This window comes from Haliotis cracherodii, unplaced genomic scaffold (assembly GCF_022045235.1).
Source record: "Haliotis cracherodii isolate W230 unplaced genomic scaffold, xgHalCrac1.p SCAF_6, whole genome shotgun sequence".
NCBI lineage: Eukaryota > Metazoa > Mollusca > Gastropoda > Lepetellida > Haliotidae > Haliotis > Haliotis cracherodii.
In genome coordinates, this window is record NW_027266319.1 from 24,225,338 (window position 1) to 24,244,152 (window position 18,815).

General features: G+C 45.8%; 1 protein-coding gene across 1 annotated transcript in view; it reads right to left on the bottom strand.

Moving 5' to 3' along the window:
* Nucleotides 1–18,815, bottom strand: part of LOC139445988 (uncharacterized) — a 31,791-nt gene that overhangs the window by 1,875 nt on the left and 11,101 nt on the right. Inside the window, exons 2-11 of the mRNA XM_071227250.1 lie at nt 10,709–10,916; nt 9,867–10,162; nt 9,200–9,334; nt 8,364–8,555; nt 6,252–6,364; nt 4,922–5,129; nt 3,890–4,127; nt 2,863–3,194; nt 1,600–1,964; nt 789–1,071 (exon numbers count right to left, since the gene is read on the bottom strand). Coding sequence (XP_071083351.1) covers nt 789–1,071; nt 1,600–1,964; nt 2,863–3,194; nt 3,890–4,127; nt 4,922–5,129; nt 6,252–6,364; nt 8,364–8,555; nt 9,200–9,334; nt 9,867–10,162; nt 10,709–10,916 — 2,370 coding nt within the window. The remainder of the gene's footprint in view (nt 1–788; nt 1,072–1,599; nt 1,965–2,862; nt 3,195–3,889; nt 4,128–4,921; nt 5,130–6,251; nt 6,365–8,363; nt 8,556–9,199; nt 9,335–9,866; nt 10,163–10,708; nt 10,917–18,815) is intronic.

Here is an 18,815-nt window from a genome sequence, read left to right on the forward strand (position 1 = left end):
TATCACTTCGGGCTTTCCTCCCACATTAAGCTGACACGCCGTGATATAACTGGAATACTGTTAAAAGCGGCGTTTAACCCAACTCACTCACTCACTCTTTGTCTGTATCGAGATTACTGCCGACAGTCTTCTCTTTCCATAGATACAATACCGTTAGGTGTTTCCACATTGGTCCCGATTGCTGACCGACAGTTAAAAATCGCCGAAAATTTTGATTTTATTCATTACTTCAAATGGATATGAGGTTTTGATTTATTTTAGTAATACTGTTGAATGCACATTTCGAAGAGATTTCCATATGCTTATGCTTATAAAGGGTGACGTGACCAGCCCCTGATGCACTATGTTAGGAAATTACGTCGGAACCCAGTTTGTACGTGCAGGTGATATGCCTGGAATATTGGCGTTTGTGGAGTTGGTCACCCAAAAACCACGAAATTCGAGCGTTATATTGCCTATGGACAAGGTTATATTTTGTGCATGGTAAACGATCTCTTGTATTGTAGACCGTGATTGAACAAGTTATGGACTCAAATATATCCCCACACACACTTGGAACATCCTTTCGGTTCTCCCACTGCGCATGTGCGAAGAAAGCCTTAAGTGACAGACCTTATTACACTTTTTCCAAACTTGGTGAAATGAACGAACACTGAATCGTGCTGACTAGCCAAGGGTTATGATCAGGGCAAATCTCCCTGATTCTAATCCACGAACATGGACCACTTAACGCTTGGCGGATACAACTCTTCACAGCTGCGCCATCTAAAGGAGAGAGGGAACCGTACCAGTATATTGTCCGGCTTCATGTCTCGATGAACGAGGCCCTTGCTGTGGAGATACTCCAGTCCACAGCACATCTGTTCCGCAAACACAGCCACCGTCTTCATTGCTTCAATCTGGGACTCGGTGTCGGCCTCGCATTTCGAGGGGCTTCGGACTTGTTTCCCCACAAACTTGGCCATCAGCGTCTTGGGGCAGTATTCGAGTACCATGACCCACTTCATGTCCCTACCACTAACCTGTCTGGACGCGCCATAGTACTTCACAACGTTGCGGTGTTTCAAATCCCTGAGAAAAGATGGTACATGAAAATAATGACACAGTAAAGATTTTGGCAAGTGCTTTTATGTGGGATGAAAGCCCGGATTGATGCAGGTCTCGGTTTATTTTGGTGAAACCCACGAGCACGGGTTTGGTGCTGACAAACCCAGAAACAATCGGTATTTGAACCCACGATCATAGGTTTCTGGCGCGCCTAAGGAAAGCAACCCTGAGACGACTGGGCCTCCCTTGGCCCAACACACTGTAACCTGTGCTCGGCTGTAACCGCAAGCATAGGTTACTGTGGGCGTGTTCCGCATTCCTTCCACGAAGCACTTTGAGCAACGTGTCACATCCGTATAGCCCTCAAGCTTTTAAATGACATCACGAGCACCGATCTACGCAAGTGGGATACGATGATATGAATGAACCAAGTTAGCCAGTCTGATCACCCGATCCCGTTAGTCGCCTCTTACGACAAGCATGGGTTGCTGAAGACCAATTCTAACCCTGATCTTCACGCGGGCATTTACTTTGTAGTCATTGACCATTCACCTTAACGTATTGTCCTCGAGGAGGACGTCGGTGACGTTTGTGACGTCGAGAGGTTCCTTGCAGACCTTGAGGGCAACTGCAATGTCGCCGTCGGCTGTGGCGAGGCGAGAGAAGTACACGTTGGCAAAACTTCCTCGACCAATGGGGTTCTCCGTTGCATTCTTGTTCAGTTCTTGGAAGCTGAAATCGAACTTCATGAGTTTCCTTGAGAAGAACATGTCCAGATACCCCTGAAGGTCCTCGGAGTCTGTGATGAACTTGGGATACATGTTCATCAGATTCGCCTGACCATGGTCAACTTCTTTGGTCAGTGACTTCATCAACTGACGGTCTGCCCGTAGAAACTCTGGAAGCATCTTCCCAATCTAGGAAACGAACGACCATTGTTAAATAATAAATGGACAAAATACGAAAGCAGTTTATGATATTCTCGTTATACACAAAAAAGGCTGGCATTAAATAGCAATTGATAAATCTTTACGATCTAGGAAATTTACAGTGTTTTTTTAGGACGATTATGAGGGACACATAAATGAGTGAATCTGTTTTACGCCGCTTCGAACATTTACACCACGGCGTTTCAGCTTGATTTGTGAGGAAAACCTAAAGAAAGGTCCCCAACCTTTACCACATTGGTTGCTCATGTTATCAACCATTAGTTGGGCAGGTACAGATAATTATATACAGTCCGCTGTAATATAGTTAAAAGATTGCAGAATGCGTCGTGAAACCACGCTCAGTGTCCTCAAGTTGCAAATGATTCCATGGCATTTGATTGGCTAACCAAGTTTACAATAATATCAAAAATTAGAATATGCACACAAGCAGACTACTGTTTCCTGATTGGCTGAAACTTGGGTGGGCGGGGCTGGGGTTACATTATTGCGCTGAACGATGTGACTGAATTTCTGTTGTTGTCAACAGTTTTGTGTGTTAATGATGAAATATTCTGTCTGTGAAGGTATTGTTGACATGTAATTATAACAATTGACTTCAATACTACGTTTTTGTGTTTAAGGAGGTATAAACGTTACAAAACCCCGATGTACACGCATATGCATATCGAATATAGGTTTTTGAAACCTCGGATAGCTTTTCTGATGTTCATGCAGCGTTTAACAACATTCCCATTTCTGGCGTCCCCCGCCGTGATATTGATGGAATAGTGTTAAAAGCGGCGTAAAACTATACTCACTCGCTCACTTGAATGATATTCACATCTCACCGACACCTTTCACATTCCTTATTGTTGATCTAACTTACTCTGTCAATATTCTTCGCAAACCGGTCAAAGAACTTTTCCACCGCTGCCAAAACGTTCCTCTCCGACAGTCCATCCAGGAACATCTTCGAGGCATCCTGCATCACCTGTGAAGCGTTGCTAGAGCTATAGGTCTTGAACAACGCTCGGACTTTACTAGCTCTGGTATCTAGAGAGAAAGCAGCCCCCACTGCACTGCCTATACTCATGAAACCCTCTGATTTCCCCCCGGACTTCTTATCTGCCTTCTTCCATACTTTCGTGACTGGGGCACGAGTTCGGAGGGAGTTGTGGAGATCCACCATTGATCTCACGTCTTCACCAAGGAACACACCTGAAAATATTACCTGTATATTAGCATTCATCACCACTCGCCCCTCTCCGTCCCCATATCGATGAATGTTATGTGCGAAAATACAACAAACCAATCAGAATGCGTGTATGATTTCAAATTCTTCAAATAAGTTTTGATTTTACATATGTCTTGCATCTCAAAATATACCCCAGACACAGTTAAATGTGCTGCGGCGTAAAACCATACGCACTCACTCTTATTCCGAAGAAGAACATATTTCCGATAATTTTCCGGTTAATTGACTTCTCACGAATCAAAGGATTACCAACAGCGGAAGTGTATTGTCCGGATAAGTGAGACAATTTTGAGTGCATTTCAGTGTTTTCTGTATGAAAATGACCGTCCGGTTCCGGAAACTGAATTTCCGGATATACGGGTAAATTTATATAGTAATTATTTCGTTTTGAATGAAAATCGTCCGGGAACCGAGGTTTCCGGATATCTGAAGTCCGTATAAGCGGGGCATGACTGTACCATTTAAAGAGTCATAGAACGAATTTCCTTTTGTCACAAAAAGTAACACCCTAAAAATGCTCGTAAGTAATACAGTCAATCTTGTACAATCTACAGTCACTGGTACATGTGATGAGAGGTGATGTTAAGTGAATATCACCACAGTATACCACAAATGGACTGTTGATCGTCTAGAATTGCTGGTGCATTCCCCAACCCACCCTCTATCTGTTTGGCCTGGTCCTCAAACAGTTCAACGTCCTGCTTAAACTTCTTAAAGGTACTGGTCCTGACATTTCCCACGACGTTCTTGCTCCGGTCCCACGTGTCCACGATGTCCTGGATTCTGCTGGAAATCCGGGCTGAGGCTTCTGCAGCAACCTTCTTCCAGTTGTCAGGTCGCGGGCAGAGGTCGGAGTTCCACACCACCAGGTCACGTCTGTTGTTCGTGTTCAAGGACTGGAATAACAAGGCAAATCCTGCCGTCACTGTAACATTAACCCTGTTCTCTATTTATGAAGAGGGTAACATATTCCATGCTCATTAAGATGGTATATTTAACCCTTTTTACGAAGATAATAAGGATGACATCATTAACCCTGTTTTTTTAAGATTAGATTATATAGATGGTAACATTTACCTCGTTTATAAGGATGGTAACATTAAACCCGTCTAAACGTATGGTAACATTAACCCTGTAACATAAAACCCATCTATAAGGATGGTAACATTAACCCCATCTGTAAGGATCGTAACATTGACTCTGCTTATTAGGGTGGTAACACTAACTCCGTCTATAAGGATGGTAACATTTACCTCGTTTATAAGGATGGTAACATTAAACCAGTCTAAACGTATGGTAACATTAACCCTGTTTATAAGGATGGTAACATAAAACCCATCTATAAGGATCGTAACATTAACTCTGCTTATAAGGGTGGTAACACTAACTCCATCTATAAGGATGGTAACATTAACCTGGTTTATAAGGATGGTAACATTAAACCTGTTTATAAGGATAGCAACATTAACCCCGTCTATAAGGATGGTAACATTAAATACCGTCTAAAAGTATGGTAACATCAACCCTGTTTATAAGGATGGTAACATTAACCTCGTCTGTATAACCCCATCTATGAGGATGGTAACAATAACCCCGTCTATAAGGATGGCAACATTAACCCCGTCTATAAGGATGGTAACATTACATGTTAGACATTGTTACACAAACGGCCAGAGGAATGTTCCTTCACCTTGATGATGCTGTCTGTGATGTCTTCCGCGGCGTTCCTTACATCCCTCCTCATGTCCCTGATCCTGCTCTCTGCCCGGGTCTCCAGCTGCTCTATCTGAGAGCACACCGACCTGTACAAGCTTTCCTGTTCCTCCACAGTGCGGGCTTCCAGCTGCTTCGACACCTTCAGGGAGTACAGCGTCCGCTTCAGAATGGTAGACAACCATCTGGAGAAACACAAAGGACAGTGTTAACCCTGATAAAGAGGGACATCTGGGGGGACAGGGGACAGTGTTGACCCTGATACAGAGGGTCCATCTGGGGGTACACGGGACAGTGTTGACCCTGATACAGAGGGTCCATCTGGGCATGCAGGAATGTGTTGACCCACCCTGATACAGAGGTACATCTGGGGGTACACGGGACAGTGTTGACTCACCCTGATACAGAGGAACATCTGGGGGTACACGGGACAGTGTTGGCTCACCCTGATACAGAGGTACATCTGGGGGTACACGGGACAGTGTTGACTCACCCTGATACAGAGGTACATCTGGGGGTACATGGGACAGTGATGGCTCACCCTGATACAGAGGTACATCTGGGGGTACACGGGACAGTGTTGACTCACCCTGCTACAGAGGTACATCTGGGGGTACACGGGACAGTGTTGACTCACCCTGATACAGAGGTACATCTGAGGGTACAGGGGATAGCGTTGGCTCACCATGATACAGAGGTACACCTGGGGGTAGGGGATAGTGTTGACCCTGATACAGAGGTACATCTGGGGGTACAGGGGACAGTGTTGACTCACCCTGATACAGAGGTACATCTGGGGGTACAGGGGATAGTGTTGACCCTGATACAGAGGTACATCTGGGGGTACACGGGATAGTGTTTACCCGGATACAGAGGCACACCTGGGGGTACAGGGGATAGTGTTGACCCTGATACAGAGGCACATCTCAGGGTACTGGGGATAGCGTCGGCTCACTATGATACAGAGGCATACCTGGGGGTAGGGGATAGTGTTGACCCTGATACAGAGGTACACCTGGGGGTACAGGGGATAGTGTTGACCCGGATACAGAGGTACATCTGGGGGTACAGGGGATAGCGTTGACCCTGATACAGAGGTACACCTGGGGGTACAGGGGATAGTGTTGACCCGGATACAGAGGTACATCTGGGGGTACAGGGGATAGTGTTGACCCGGATACAGGGGTACATCTGGGGGTACAGGGGATAGTGTTGACCCGGATACAGGGGTACATCTGGGGGTACAGGGGATAGTGTTGACCCACCCTGATAGAGAGATACACCCGGGCATGAGTTAATGGAGTCACCTGTAGTGTGTCATGAGCTTGGAGCGGAAAGTTGTTGGTAGGACCTGCCGTATCCCTTCCACGAGGGCCACGTGGTCTTCCAGCATGTTCCGATAGTCCAACCCATCTAAAGCCTGGAATAAGACATAGGTTATTGTACATACTCTGCTGGTCCAACCAATGTTAAGTTGACGTACAATTAGGTATACAATTTCTTGCATCAGTACATTTATTACTGCACCGGTACACTAATCCTTATACTCACACTACACCTTGCATCCCCACACTAATCCCTACACCCCACACTAATCCATGTACCCACACACTAATCCCTGCACCCCACTCTTACCATGTACCCACACTAATCAATGTACCCACACATTAATCCCTGCATCCCACGCTGAATCATTGACTCCACACACTAATCCATGCACCCCCCACATTCATCCTACACCCCACACACTAATCCATGCACCCCACAATTTACCCATGCACCCCGTACATTAACCCCTGCACCCCACACACTAATCCATGCACCCCACACATTTACCCCTCCACCCCACATACTAATCCATCCACCCCACATATTTACCACTCCACCCTACACATTTACCCCTGCACCCTACACATTTACCCCTGCAACCCCCACATTTACCCTACATCCCAGACACTAATCCATGCACCCCACACATTCACCCCAGCACCCCACACATTTACCCCTGCACCCCACACATTTACCCTTCACCCCACACACTAATCCATGCACCCCACACATTTACCCCAGCACCCCACACATTTACCCCTCCACCCCACACATTTACCCCTGCACCCCACACATTTACTCCTGCACCCTACACATTTACCCCTGCACCCCACATATTTACCCCTCCACCCCACATATTTACCACTCCACCCCACACATTTACCACTCGACCCTACACATTTACCCCTGCACCCTACACATTTACCCCTGCACCCCCCACATTTACCCTACATCCCAGACACTAATCCATCGACCCAGAACATTTACCCCAGCACCCCACACATATACCCCTGCACCCCACACATTTACCCTTCACCCCACACACTAATCCATGCACCCCACACATTTACCCCAGCACCCCACACATTTACCCCTCCACCCCACACATTTACCCCTGCACCCCACACATTTACTCCTGCACCCTACACATTTACCCCTCCACCCCACATATTTACCACTCCACCCCACACATTTACCCCTGCACCCTACACATTTACCCCTGCACCCCACACATTTACCCTACATCCCACACACTAATCCATCCACCCAGCACCTTTACCCCTGCACCCCACACATTTACCCCTGCATCCCACACATTTACCCCTGCATCCCACACATTTACCCCTGCATCCCACATATTTACCCACACACATTTACCCCTGCATCCCACACATTTACCCCTACATCCCACACATTTACCCCTGCATCCTACACATTTATCCCTGCATCCCACACATTTACCCCTGCATCCCACATATTTACCCCCACACATTTATCCCTGCATCCCACACATTTACCCCTACATCCCACACATTTACCCCTACATCCTACACATTTACCCCTGCATCCTACACATTTACCCCTGTATTCCACACATTTACCCCAGCACCCGACACATTTACCCCAGCACCCCACACATTTACCCCTGCACCCCACACATTTACCCCTGCATCCCACACATTTACCCCTGCATCCCACATATTTACCCACACACATTTACCCCTGCATCCCACACATTTACCCCTACATCCCACACATTTACCCCTACATCCCACACATTTACCCCTGCATCCTACACATTTATCCCTGCATCCCACACATTTACCCCTGCATCCCACATATTTACCCCCACACATTTACCCCTGCATCCCACACATTTACCCCTACATCCCACACATTTACCCCTGCATCCTACACATTTACCCCTGCATCCTACACATTTACCCCTGTATTCCACACATTTACCCCAGCACCCGACACATTTACCCCAGCACCCCACACATTTACCCCTGCACCCCACACATTTACCCCTGCACCCCACACATTTACCCCAGCACCACACACAAATTCATGCACCTAGTGCTTCCTACCTGTGTGGCGGAGATCCTGTATATCTGACCATCAGTGATGTTTGGGATGGACTTGCCCAGTTTCTCCTTTACGAATTGCCGGACCTGCTCGTCATCCCGTGGACCCACTTGGTCCCACTTGTTACACACGAACACGGCGGTCGAGGGGTCGAAGTCGCTGTGCTGCACACCCTGGAGTAGGAGACGTCCCAGCTGCAGGGGAGAGAACAGATCACAGGCAGGAGAACAACACGTGGTACGTTGGTATCAGAAATGTTCACCCAGGAAGAGGCATGCAGATTGGGCCATGTTCCACAAAGCGATCCATACTCCCATACTTTAACATAGACTTACGACAGTCGTAGCGATACGAGCGCTTTGTGGAATGGAGCCCTAGCCATTTATTATTTGTGAGATTGGTCTTAGGACTGTATCGTATTTTGCTGACCCCGCACTCATCAATATTACAGCGGACAGTAAAAACTGAGGCTGGACGAGTCGAGCCAGTGATTGATAAAATGAGCAACGATCCACATCGTCGAGGTACGTTGACACGCATTCAACCAAGTCACCGAGCTTGACCACCGTTCCATTAAGTCACCTCCCACGACAAGCATAGGTTGCTTGTGACCTTTCTAACCCGGAATCCCCAAGGCCGTGACCTTGTAGTCGCCAGGAATTCCTTTGCTTGTTTTATGAAATGAATTGGTTATGTTTTTAACATTCAAACTTTATCAAAGTCGAAAAAATAGAGCTTACATTTTGAATTTGAACCGACAGAACTGGCTGGAAAGATGCAAGCTATTTTGGTAAAATATTTTATACTGTGGTGCCTAAACAAAACTATAGCCACCTACCCTGTCCCTGTGTATGCCGCCGGCGTCGCCCGTGTTGATGACGTAGAGGAAGCCGAAGGCCTTGTCCATGTACTGCCCCATGTCCAGACTGTGAGAGCCGCCGATGCCTGGCGTGTCCACGAACACAACCCCTTCCTGTACAGATACCAGACCACAGTTGGGTTTAACGCCGCTTTGAACACTATTAAGGCGGTGGTGTGTGTGTGTGTGTGTGTGTGTGTGTGTGTGTGTGTGTGTGTTTACCGCAGGTCGGCAATATTTCAGCCATATTGTGACGAGCACGCATCTGCAGAGCGAATTGCTGCACCCTTGAAGAACTGGGGTATCGCGCACCCTACAAGGGTTCAGTGACGTTTAGAAAGAAGGTTCAAAGCAATGCAAGAAACTTGCGAATTACTTTTCGGATGTGCCAGAATATAAAATAATGAAAACAATTTCCACACTTGTCTCCCATTAAATTTCACATCGTTATCTTTTTTATAACATTATTACAAGAAACGGGTGTCAGAGAACAAGTAGCTGTTGAAATTAGCAGTTATCAGCCATATGCATATTCTCAAGCATATTTAGACCAAAATTTCACACCCGTATCATTATTAGTGAAAGGTAGTTCCACCTAACCATGAATATCACAAAGAAGGAACAAAGGCGAAACACCACAGCCTACCTCCATCAAGGGGAAAGGCCAGTAGATCTCCACTCTGGTATAAGGGCTCTCGTCTGTGCCTGGGTCTGTCTCAGTTACGTACTTGGCCAAGGACTCTGTGAAACCTTGCACCTGCGATTCATCCTGGCACTCCAACCTCTTGCTCTTGGTTCCTTCTCGGTAGTGCAGCACTATAGCCCGCACCTTGGAGTTCCGCAGCTCGCACACCGTGGCGGTACATTGAAGGGCGCTTGTGGGCAGGATCCGCAGACCCACAAGCAGGTTGACGAGGGTGCTCTTGCCCGCGCCTGTATCACCTGTATTAGACAAGTGGGTGAGTTTAATTTAACGACGCTTTGAACAGTATAACACGGCATGTCAGCTTGCTGTGGAAGGAAAACCCGAAGTTATACATCAAGAAAACAATTTATTTGTGTGTGAAACCTGACGTCATTTATGTTGTTTTTTTTTAAAAAGAAGCCCCAAACAACATACTACTTCCGGATATCAGAATATCATATAACTGATCAATTCATTATCCGATCATGAAGCCAATAGGGCATCGTTTGTTTGTTTGGTACCTCCGTTTGTTGTTTAACGCCACACTCAGTAATATTCCAGCTGTATGGCGGCGGTTTGTAAATAATCGAGTCAGACCAGACAATCCAGTGTTTGACATCATGAACATCGATCCACGCAATTGGGATACGATGCCATGCATCAACTAAGTCAGTGAACCTGACCACCTGATCCCGTTAGTTGCCTCTTACGACAAGCATAGTCGCCTCTTACGACAAGCATGGGTTGCTAAAGACCTATTCTATCCCAGATGTTCACGGATGGTTGACACTGAGAGTACCCACCAGCAATGACGATGGCGCAGTCACTTTTGTCCAGCTGTTGGCATTTGTTCTTGATGGTGACCAGGAAGTCGGGGAAGATTCTCTCCAGATCATCGCTGAACCTCTTGGGTAGCTCCTTGAAGAGGGTGGCTGATTTCTCGAATAGTTTTGTCAGCTCCGCCCGGTTTACTTTGTCTTCTTGTATGGCTTCAGCCATAGCATTCTGATCCTATGGATAGAGACAGACAAGAGTGAGTGAGGTTGGTTTAACACCGCTGTCAGAGCCGTCGATGCCGGTCCTGTCCACGACAACATCCCCTGTCAGTTACCAGACCAGAGTTAGGTTTGACACCACTTTGAACAGTATTTCAGTTATATCACGGCGTAAATAATAACGTTTCGGATATGCCGAAAAACACATCAACGAAAATTTGTTTTTTTCATTAAAAATTGTCTCCTTTTAAATTTCACATTTTATTTTTTTGGCGTAGCATTCTGATTTTGTAACAGAAACAGACATGAGTGAGTGAGTTAGGTTTAACGCCGCTTTAAACGGAATTAATGGAATTCATGTCAACTTAATAAGAAAGATCGAGATGACGAAGAGCGTAGACGTTTACAGCTTTGGTGAAACCCACGAACACGAACCCTAGACCCGAGATTTCGAAACAACGACCCATTCGTGACCAACTCGTGTTATTCCGGGACAAGCCGAATAGCGACTCGTGCCCCTCTCATGGCCATTTTTGCGACCGGGTTCCGTCTTAGCGCAAACGGGCATACCTAAAACAATTGTCAACACGTTGCGCCATGGTTCACATATATTTCCTCATATATCATTTATATTTCAGATGCAATTAAAAGCACATCAGGACATGCAAAATTATACAGTATGATTGAACACATTTAACTGTGTCTTAGGTATATTTGTAGACATAATTATGTAAAAACAGAAATTATTTCTGAGGGATTCTTTGACAAAGAACTTGAAATATTACGCGTATTCTGATTGGTTTGTCGTATTTTCGCACATAACATTCATCGATAGGGGGACAAGTCTTCTTGCGGGTTACGGAAAGGGGCGAGTGGTGACGAATGCCAACGACCATAAGTTTTTGGTACGCACAAAGGAGGCAACCGTGCACATAGGATTGTGGTGGTCGAGACGACTGGGTCATCTGGATTAAGTGTGACTAAACTGTGATAAAGATATATCAGAAATATGTGAGTATACCATATGTTAAGAGGACCTGTTGTTTTATTTCCAGGGTTATCACCACCGCCACGACACCAATTCTCTAGCCTCATCACCATATTATATCCAATCGGTTTACATGGTTTATTGGTTCTCAAAACCTTCAGATATCGTGCATATCCCCTCGTCTCGCGATCTGTGGAAGTCCCTGCCAATGGGTCTGAAGCCTGCTCCGTCACTATTTCTGTTATTTAACACCGAAACATTTAAACTCAAATGATCTCAAACCAACTTAGCCCATACAATTTTGAGGGACAATAATTTAGTTGGTATGTCGAATAAGCAGGTCTTTGTACAGAGGTTTAACTCCATGTGTTTTATAATACATTTTGTTAATGTTTTGTTTAATTACTTTTTGTTTTGATTCTGGGTTACAATATGCCCCAATCAACCTACACATGTTATAAGAGGATCGGCTGATCGGTGACTGGATCGGTTTCGGGTCATCGTACCCCGACGGCGTGGGAGGCTCATAATATCAATCACTTGATTATTCCGTGAAAATTATTCCTAGGTAGCTGGACTTTTGCTGAGAGCGGCGTTAACCAACATACATACTTCCACCTCTTTGAACTTAGAAGAACGTAGAAGAAAGGGAGCGAGGCTGATAAAACACATCTTTGAATAGCATCTCATGTCCGTTTCATGAGGAGGAAATCCGAATTGACGTCAGGCGTATTCCTTTACAACTAAAACCCACAAACACGGGTATTAGACAGACCGACCGACCAATGGTCCTAAAGGGGGCGAATCTGGGACTCGAATTTGTAGCTAAACAACGGATCCCGACACAACTAAGGGAAGTAACTCTGCATATTGATCAGCGCTACATTGACCAATATGTCACCTACTTACAGATACTCAATATGTCAGTACAGACAGACACCACCCTCGCAGGACTTCGTCAAAGGCTGACACGGCCCAACGTGCACTTATAGGCTTCATCACACTCCTCAGATCTACAGCCTTTGTCTTGTCATCTGCATGTTGTTGGTTCAATTATTTTATTGCCTTTGAACTTCCTTAATGCCAGCCGACAGAATAAACGTATAAACTGTGTGCTGTTTTTAGGGAAACACCGTGTATTGCTTTTATGGAAGTGTTCTACTTAGCGTTACTAATAATTTTTATAACGCTATTCGTGTTTGATTGGAGCAAGGCAAGGCACGGCACGGTACGGCAAGGCACGGCACGGCACGGCACGGCAAGGCAAGGCAAGGCACAGCACGGCAAGGCAAGGCACGGCACGGTACGGCAAGGCAAGGCAAGGCAAGGCACGGCACGGCACGGCACGGCAAGGCAAGGCAAGGCAAGGCAAGGCACGGCACGGCACGGCAAGGCACGGCAAGGCAAGGCACGGCAAGGCAAGGCACGGCACGGCACGGCAAGGCAAGGCACGGCACGGCACGGCACGGCACGGCACGGCACGGCAAGGCACGGCACGGCACGGCAAGGCAAGGCAAGGCAAGGCACGGCACGGCACGGCACGGCAAGGCAAGGCAAGGCACGGCACGGCACGGCACGGCACGGCAAGGCAAGGCAAGGCAAGGCAAGGCAAGGCACGGCAAGGCAAGGCACGGCAAGGCAAGGCAAGGCAAGGCAAGGCACGGCACGGCACGGCACGGCACGGCACGGCACGGCACGGCACGGCACGGCACGGCAAGGCAAGGCAAGGCAAGGCAAGGCAAGGCAAGGCAAGGCAAGGCAAGGCAAGGCACGGCAAGGGAAGGCAAGGCAAGGGTCAGCAGTCGTATTAATTGGAAGGCGCATTAATTTCAATATTTACAGTATATCACGGCGTGTCATCTTCATGTAGGAGGCTAGCCCGAAATGATGCAGATCTATGATACTGTTATTAACCTAGGAACGTAATCAGGGCAAAACTGAGAATCGAACCCACGATCATAGGTTTATGGCACGCCAAAGGGACGCAACTGTTGTCCTTCAACGACTTAGCCGTACGTGCTCCTATCCACGTAGCGGAGCTATGGTACTCAAAACAAGGGAGGGGACATCTTCGTTGAAGCACCAACCATAACCTAGTTCCCGGGCATGACAGCGTATTCCAATTGCGTGGATCGATGCTCATGATACTGGATTGTCTGGTCCAGATTCCATAATTTACAGACCGCCGTCATATAGCTGGAATATTGCTAAGTGCGGCGTTAAACAACAAACAAACAAACAAACAAACAAACAAACAATATGAATGTAGGTACTTCCTGGTGTAGTACTTACTATGTGCATAATACCCATAGATAGATCAATATACGTCAACTTGTCACAAGGTAAACATGAATCAAAACACAAGATTGTTGTTATAGCTCCACGCATTGAACTCAAGAACGTGATTCTAGGGGCTCATGCCACGTGCATTGAATTCCTATACACTTCCCGGAAAACCCCAACGGCTCAAGGACGTTTCTTTGAAATACACATACGCACTAGAATAACATTGCGACACCCAACACAACCTTCACTTATGACCTATCGAAACGTACAGCATATGGACGAAAGCTATTTGTACTGCGCGAAGAAACGACGTGGACCACGACTTGGCATTGAACGAATCAGTTCAGTTTACACAAATCAGAGATGAAATAGATTGCAGATATTCATAATTACATGTATTACAACTGTAGCCATGTAATAAGTAAACGCTGTGGACGTTTGTTTGATGAGTTTATTTAAAGTTTGATTTTTGTGCGATAGATTCTAAATTTAGCTGTGAATGAGTGAGTGAGTTAGTGAGTGAGTAGTGTTTTAGGCCGCGTTAAGCTCTAATCGAACCTAATCACGGCGGGAGAAAAAAAGGCCATGGTTCACATATATTTCCTCATACATCATTTATATTTCAGATGCAATTAAAAGCACATCAGGCCACGCGAAATTATACAGTATGATTGAACACATATAACTGTGTCTTAGGTATATTTGTAGATGCAAGACATATGTAAAAACAGAAATTATTTCTGAGGGATTCTTTGACAAAGAACTTGAAATCATACGCGCATTCTGATTGGTTTGTCGTATTTTCGCACATAACATTCATCGATAGGGGGACGAGTCTTCTTGCGGGTTACGGAAAGGGGCGAGTGGTGACGAATGCCAACGACCATAAGTTTTTGGTACGCACAAAGGAGGCAACCGTGCACATAGGATTGTGGTGGTCGAGACGACTGGGTCATCTGGATTAAGTGTGACTAAACTGTGATAAAGATATATCAGAAATATGTGAGTATACCATATGTTAAGAGGACCTGTTGTTTTATTTCCAGGGTTATCACCACCGCCACGACACCAATTCTCTAGCCTCATCACCATATTATATCCAAGCGGTTTACATGGTTTATTGGTTCTCAAAACCTTCAGATATCGTGCATATCCCCTCGTCTCGCGATCTGTGGAAGTCCCTGCCAATGGGTCTGAAGCCTGCTCCGTCACTATTTCTGTTATTTAACACCGAAACATTTAAACTCAAATGATCTCAAACCAACTTAGCCCATACAATTTTGAGGGACAATAATTTAGTTGGTATGTCGAATAAGCAGGTCTTTGTACAGAGGTTTACCTCCATGTGTTTTATAATACATTTTGTTAATGTTTTGTTTAATTACTTTTTGTTTTGATTCTGGGTTACAATATGCCCCAATCAACCTACACTTGTTATAAGAGGATCGGCTGATCGGTGACTGGATGGGTTTCGGGTCATCGTACCCCGACGGCGTGGGAGGCTCCTAATATCAATCACTTGATTATTCCGTGAAAATTATTCCTAGGTAGCTGGACTTTTGCTGAGAGCGGCGTTAACCAACATACATACTTCCACCTCTTTGAACTTAGAAGAACGTAGAAGAAAGGGAGCGAGGCTGATAAAACACATCTTTGAATAGCATCTCATGTCCGTTTCATGAGGAGGAAATCCGAATTGACGTCAGGCGTATTCCTTTACAACTAAAACCCACAAACACGGGTATTAGACAGACAGACCGACCAATGGTCCTAAAGGGGGCGAATCTGGGACTCGAATTTGTAGCTAAACAACGGATCCCGACACAACTAAGGGAAGTAACTCTGCATATTGATCAGCGCTACATTGACCAATATGTCACCTACTTACAGATACTCAATATGTCAGTACAGACAGACACCACCCTCGCAGGACTTCGTCAAAGGCTGACACGGCCCAACGTGCACTTATAGGCTTCATCACACTCCTCAGATCTACAGCCTTTGTCTTGTCATCTGCATGTTGTTGGTTCAATTATTTTATTGCCTTTGAACTTCCTTAATGCCAGCCGACAGAATAAACATATAAACTGTGTGCTGTTTTTAGGAAAACACCGTGTATTGCTTTTATGGAAGTGTTCTACTTAGCGTTACTAATAATTTTTATAACGCTATTCGTGTTTGATTGGAGCAAGGCAAGGCACGGCACGGTACGGCAAGGCAAGGCAAGGCAAGGCACGGCACGGCACGGCACGGCACGGCACGGCAAGGCAAGGCACGGCACGGCACGGCACGGCAAGGCAAGGCAAGGCAAGGCAAGGGTCAGCAGTCGTATTAATTGGAAGGCGCATTAATTTCAATATTTACAGTATATCACGGCGTGTCATCTTCACCAGGCAAGGCAAGTCATTACCTAGGAACGTAATCAGGGCAAAACTGAGAATCGAACCCACGATCATAGGTTTATGGCACGCCAAAGAGACGCAACTGTTGTCCTTCAACGACTTAGCCGTACGTGCTCCTATCCACGTAGGGGAGCTATGGTACTCAAAACAAGGGAGGGGACATCTTCGTTGAAGCACCAACCATAACCTAGTTCCCGGGCATGACAGCGTATTCCAATTGCGTGGATCGATGCTCATGATACTGGATTGTCTGGTCCAGATTCCATAATTTACAGACCGCCGTCATATAGCTGGAATATTGCTAAGTGCGGCGTTAAACAACAAACAAACAAACAAACAAACAATCTGAATGTAGGTACTTCCTGGTGTAGTATTTACTATGTGCATAATACCCATAGATAGATCAATATACGTCTACTTGTCACAAGGTAAACATGAAGCAAAACACAAGATTGTTGTTATAGCTCCACGCATTGAACTCAAGAACGTGATTCTAGGGGCTCATGCCGCGTGCACTGAATTCTTATACACTTCCCGGAAAACCCCAACGGCTCAAGGACGTTTCTTTGAAATACACATACGCACTAGAATAACATTGCGACACCCAACACAACCTTCACTTATGACCTATCGAAACGTACAGCATATGGACGAAAGCTATTTGTACTGCGCGAAGAAACGACGTGGGCCAAGACTTGGCATTGAACGAATCAGTTCAGTTTACACAAATCAGAGATGAAATAGATTGCAGATATTCATAATTACATGTATTAAACTAAATTGTAGCCATGTAATAAGTAAACGCTGTGGACGTTTGTTTGATGAGTTTATTTAAAGTTTGATTTTTGTGCGATAGATTCTAAATTTAGCTGTGAGTGAGTGAGTTAGTGAGTGAGTAGTGTTTTAGGCCGCGTTAAGCTCTAATCGAACCTAATCACGGCGGGAGAAAAAAAGGCAGTGGATTTTACACTTTGGGACCAACTTGGGACTCGAACCAGGAACCATGACCGTTTGTGCTGCCCAACCATTGTTACTAGTGAGTAGTGCTCTTGGATGATTAGAATGCATCTTCCCGAGCCAAGTCAGTTAACTGACTATAAAAGTCCAGTTTTCACCCTTGCCGAACTAGGCGGGTATTATGGAGTTACATTTTGGCTGGACTAACGAGTCTATGCATAGTCCAATCAAAATCGTGCACCGAAATCGAAATCCGGTTCGTAGAGTGTCATGCAGATTTCGGTCGACTGCAGGATTTGCAAACCATGTGCACCGCTAACTCGTTGTCAAAAAATCAAGGTGCTCACGTGATTTGATGCACCTCGCGATGTAAGACTCGTTTTATCATAATATAGATCTTGATTATCAATCAGATCGTCTTGACTGGACGCCGCCGTTTTGTTTGAAGCAAATGCAAGTGATACGAGAGGTTGAATCTGATTGGTCAATAGGAGAGACATAGAGAGGACATAACTCGTAATAGCCACTGGAGGCGCTACGATCGAGCCCAGGAATTCCAGCCTAGTTCGGCAAGGGTGGAAACTGGACTTTTAAAGTCAGTTAACTCCCTTGCCTCGGTAAGATGATTAGAATGACATGGGGGGCATGTCTGTTACAGTAAATACAAGACGTCTTAATACGAAATTAGTGATGTCGTTCAACGCAATTATGCTAACAAAGTCACGCCCACCCAATTATTAAGCAATCAGGAAACAGAAGTCCGTTGGTGGGTGTGGCTTCTTTTTGGTTTTATGGGAACTATATATAGTTGTATATATCAGGAGTGCCTAGAAATAATCCGAGTCTAATCCCCCTTGCGCTAAGACGATCGTAACTCCCATACTTTAACCCAAACTTACGACTATCGCAGCGCCAAGGGGGTCGTAACTCCCATACTTTAACATAGGCTTACGACAGTCGCAGCGCTAAGGTGATCGTAACTACCATTACTTTAACACAGACAGTCGTAGCCCTAAGGCCAGGTTCACACAGTGCCGATTATGGTTCCCGTTTGAGATCAGACAGCGCTACGTCACGAAAAGTGGAAAAGTCGGATTACTATCCTCAATGATCTGTAATGTCCTATCATTGTCTGAACGAAGTCGTGAACGTTCGTAACAGAATCCTACGGATCGGGAATGGTCCAGAGAGGTCGGCCAAGCACTTCCGACAGTATGGTGGGTCCCGTAACATTCGGGAAACTCAGGCGATTTTGTCTAGTCGAATTACAATCGTGATTATG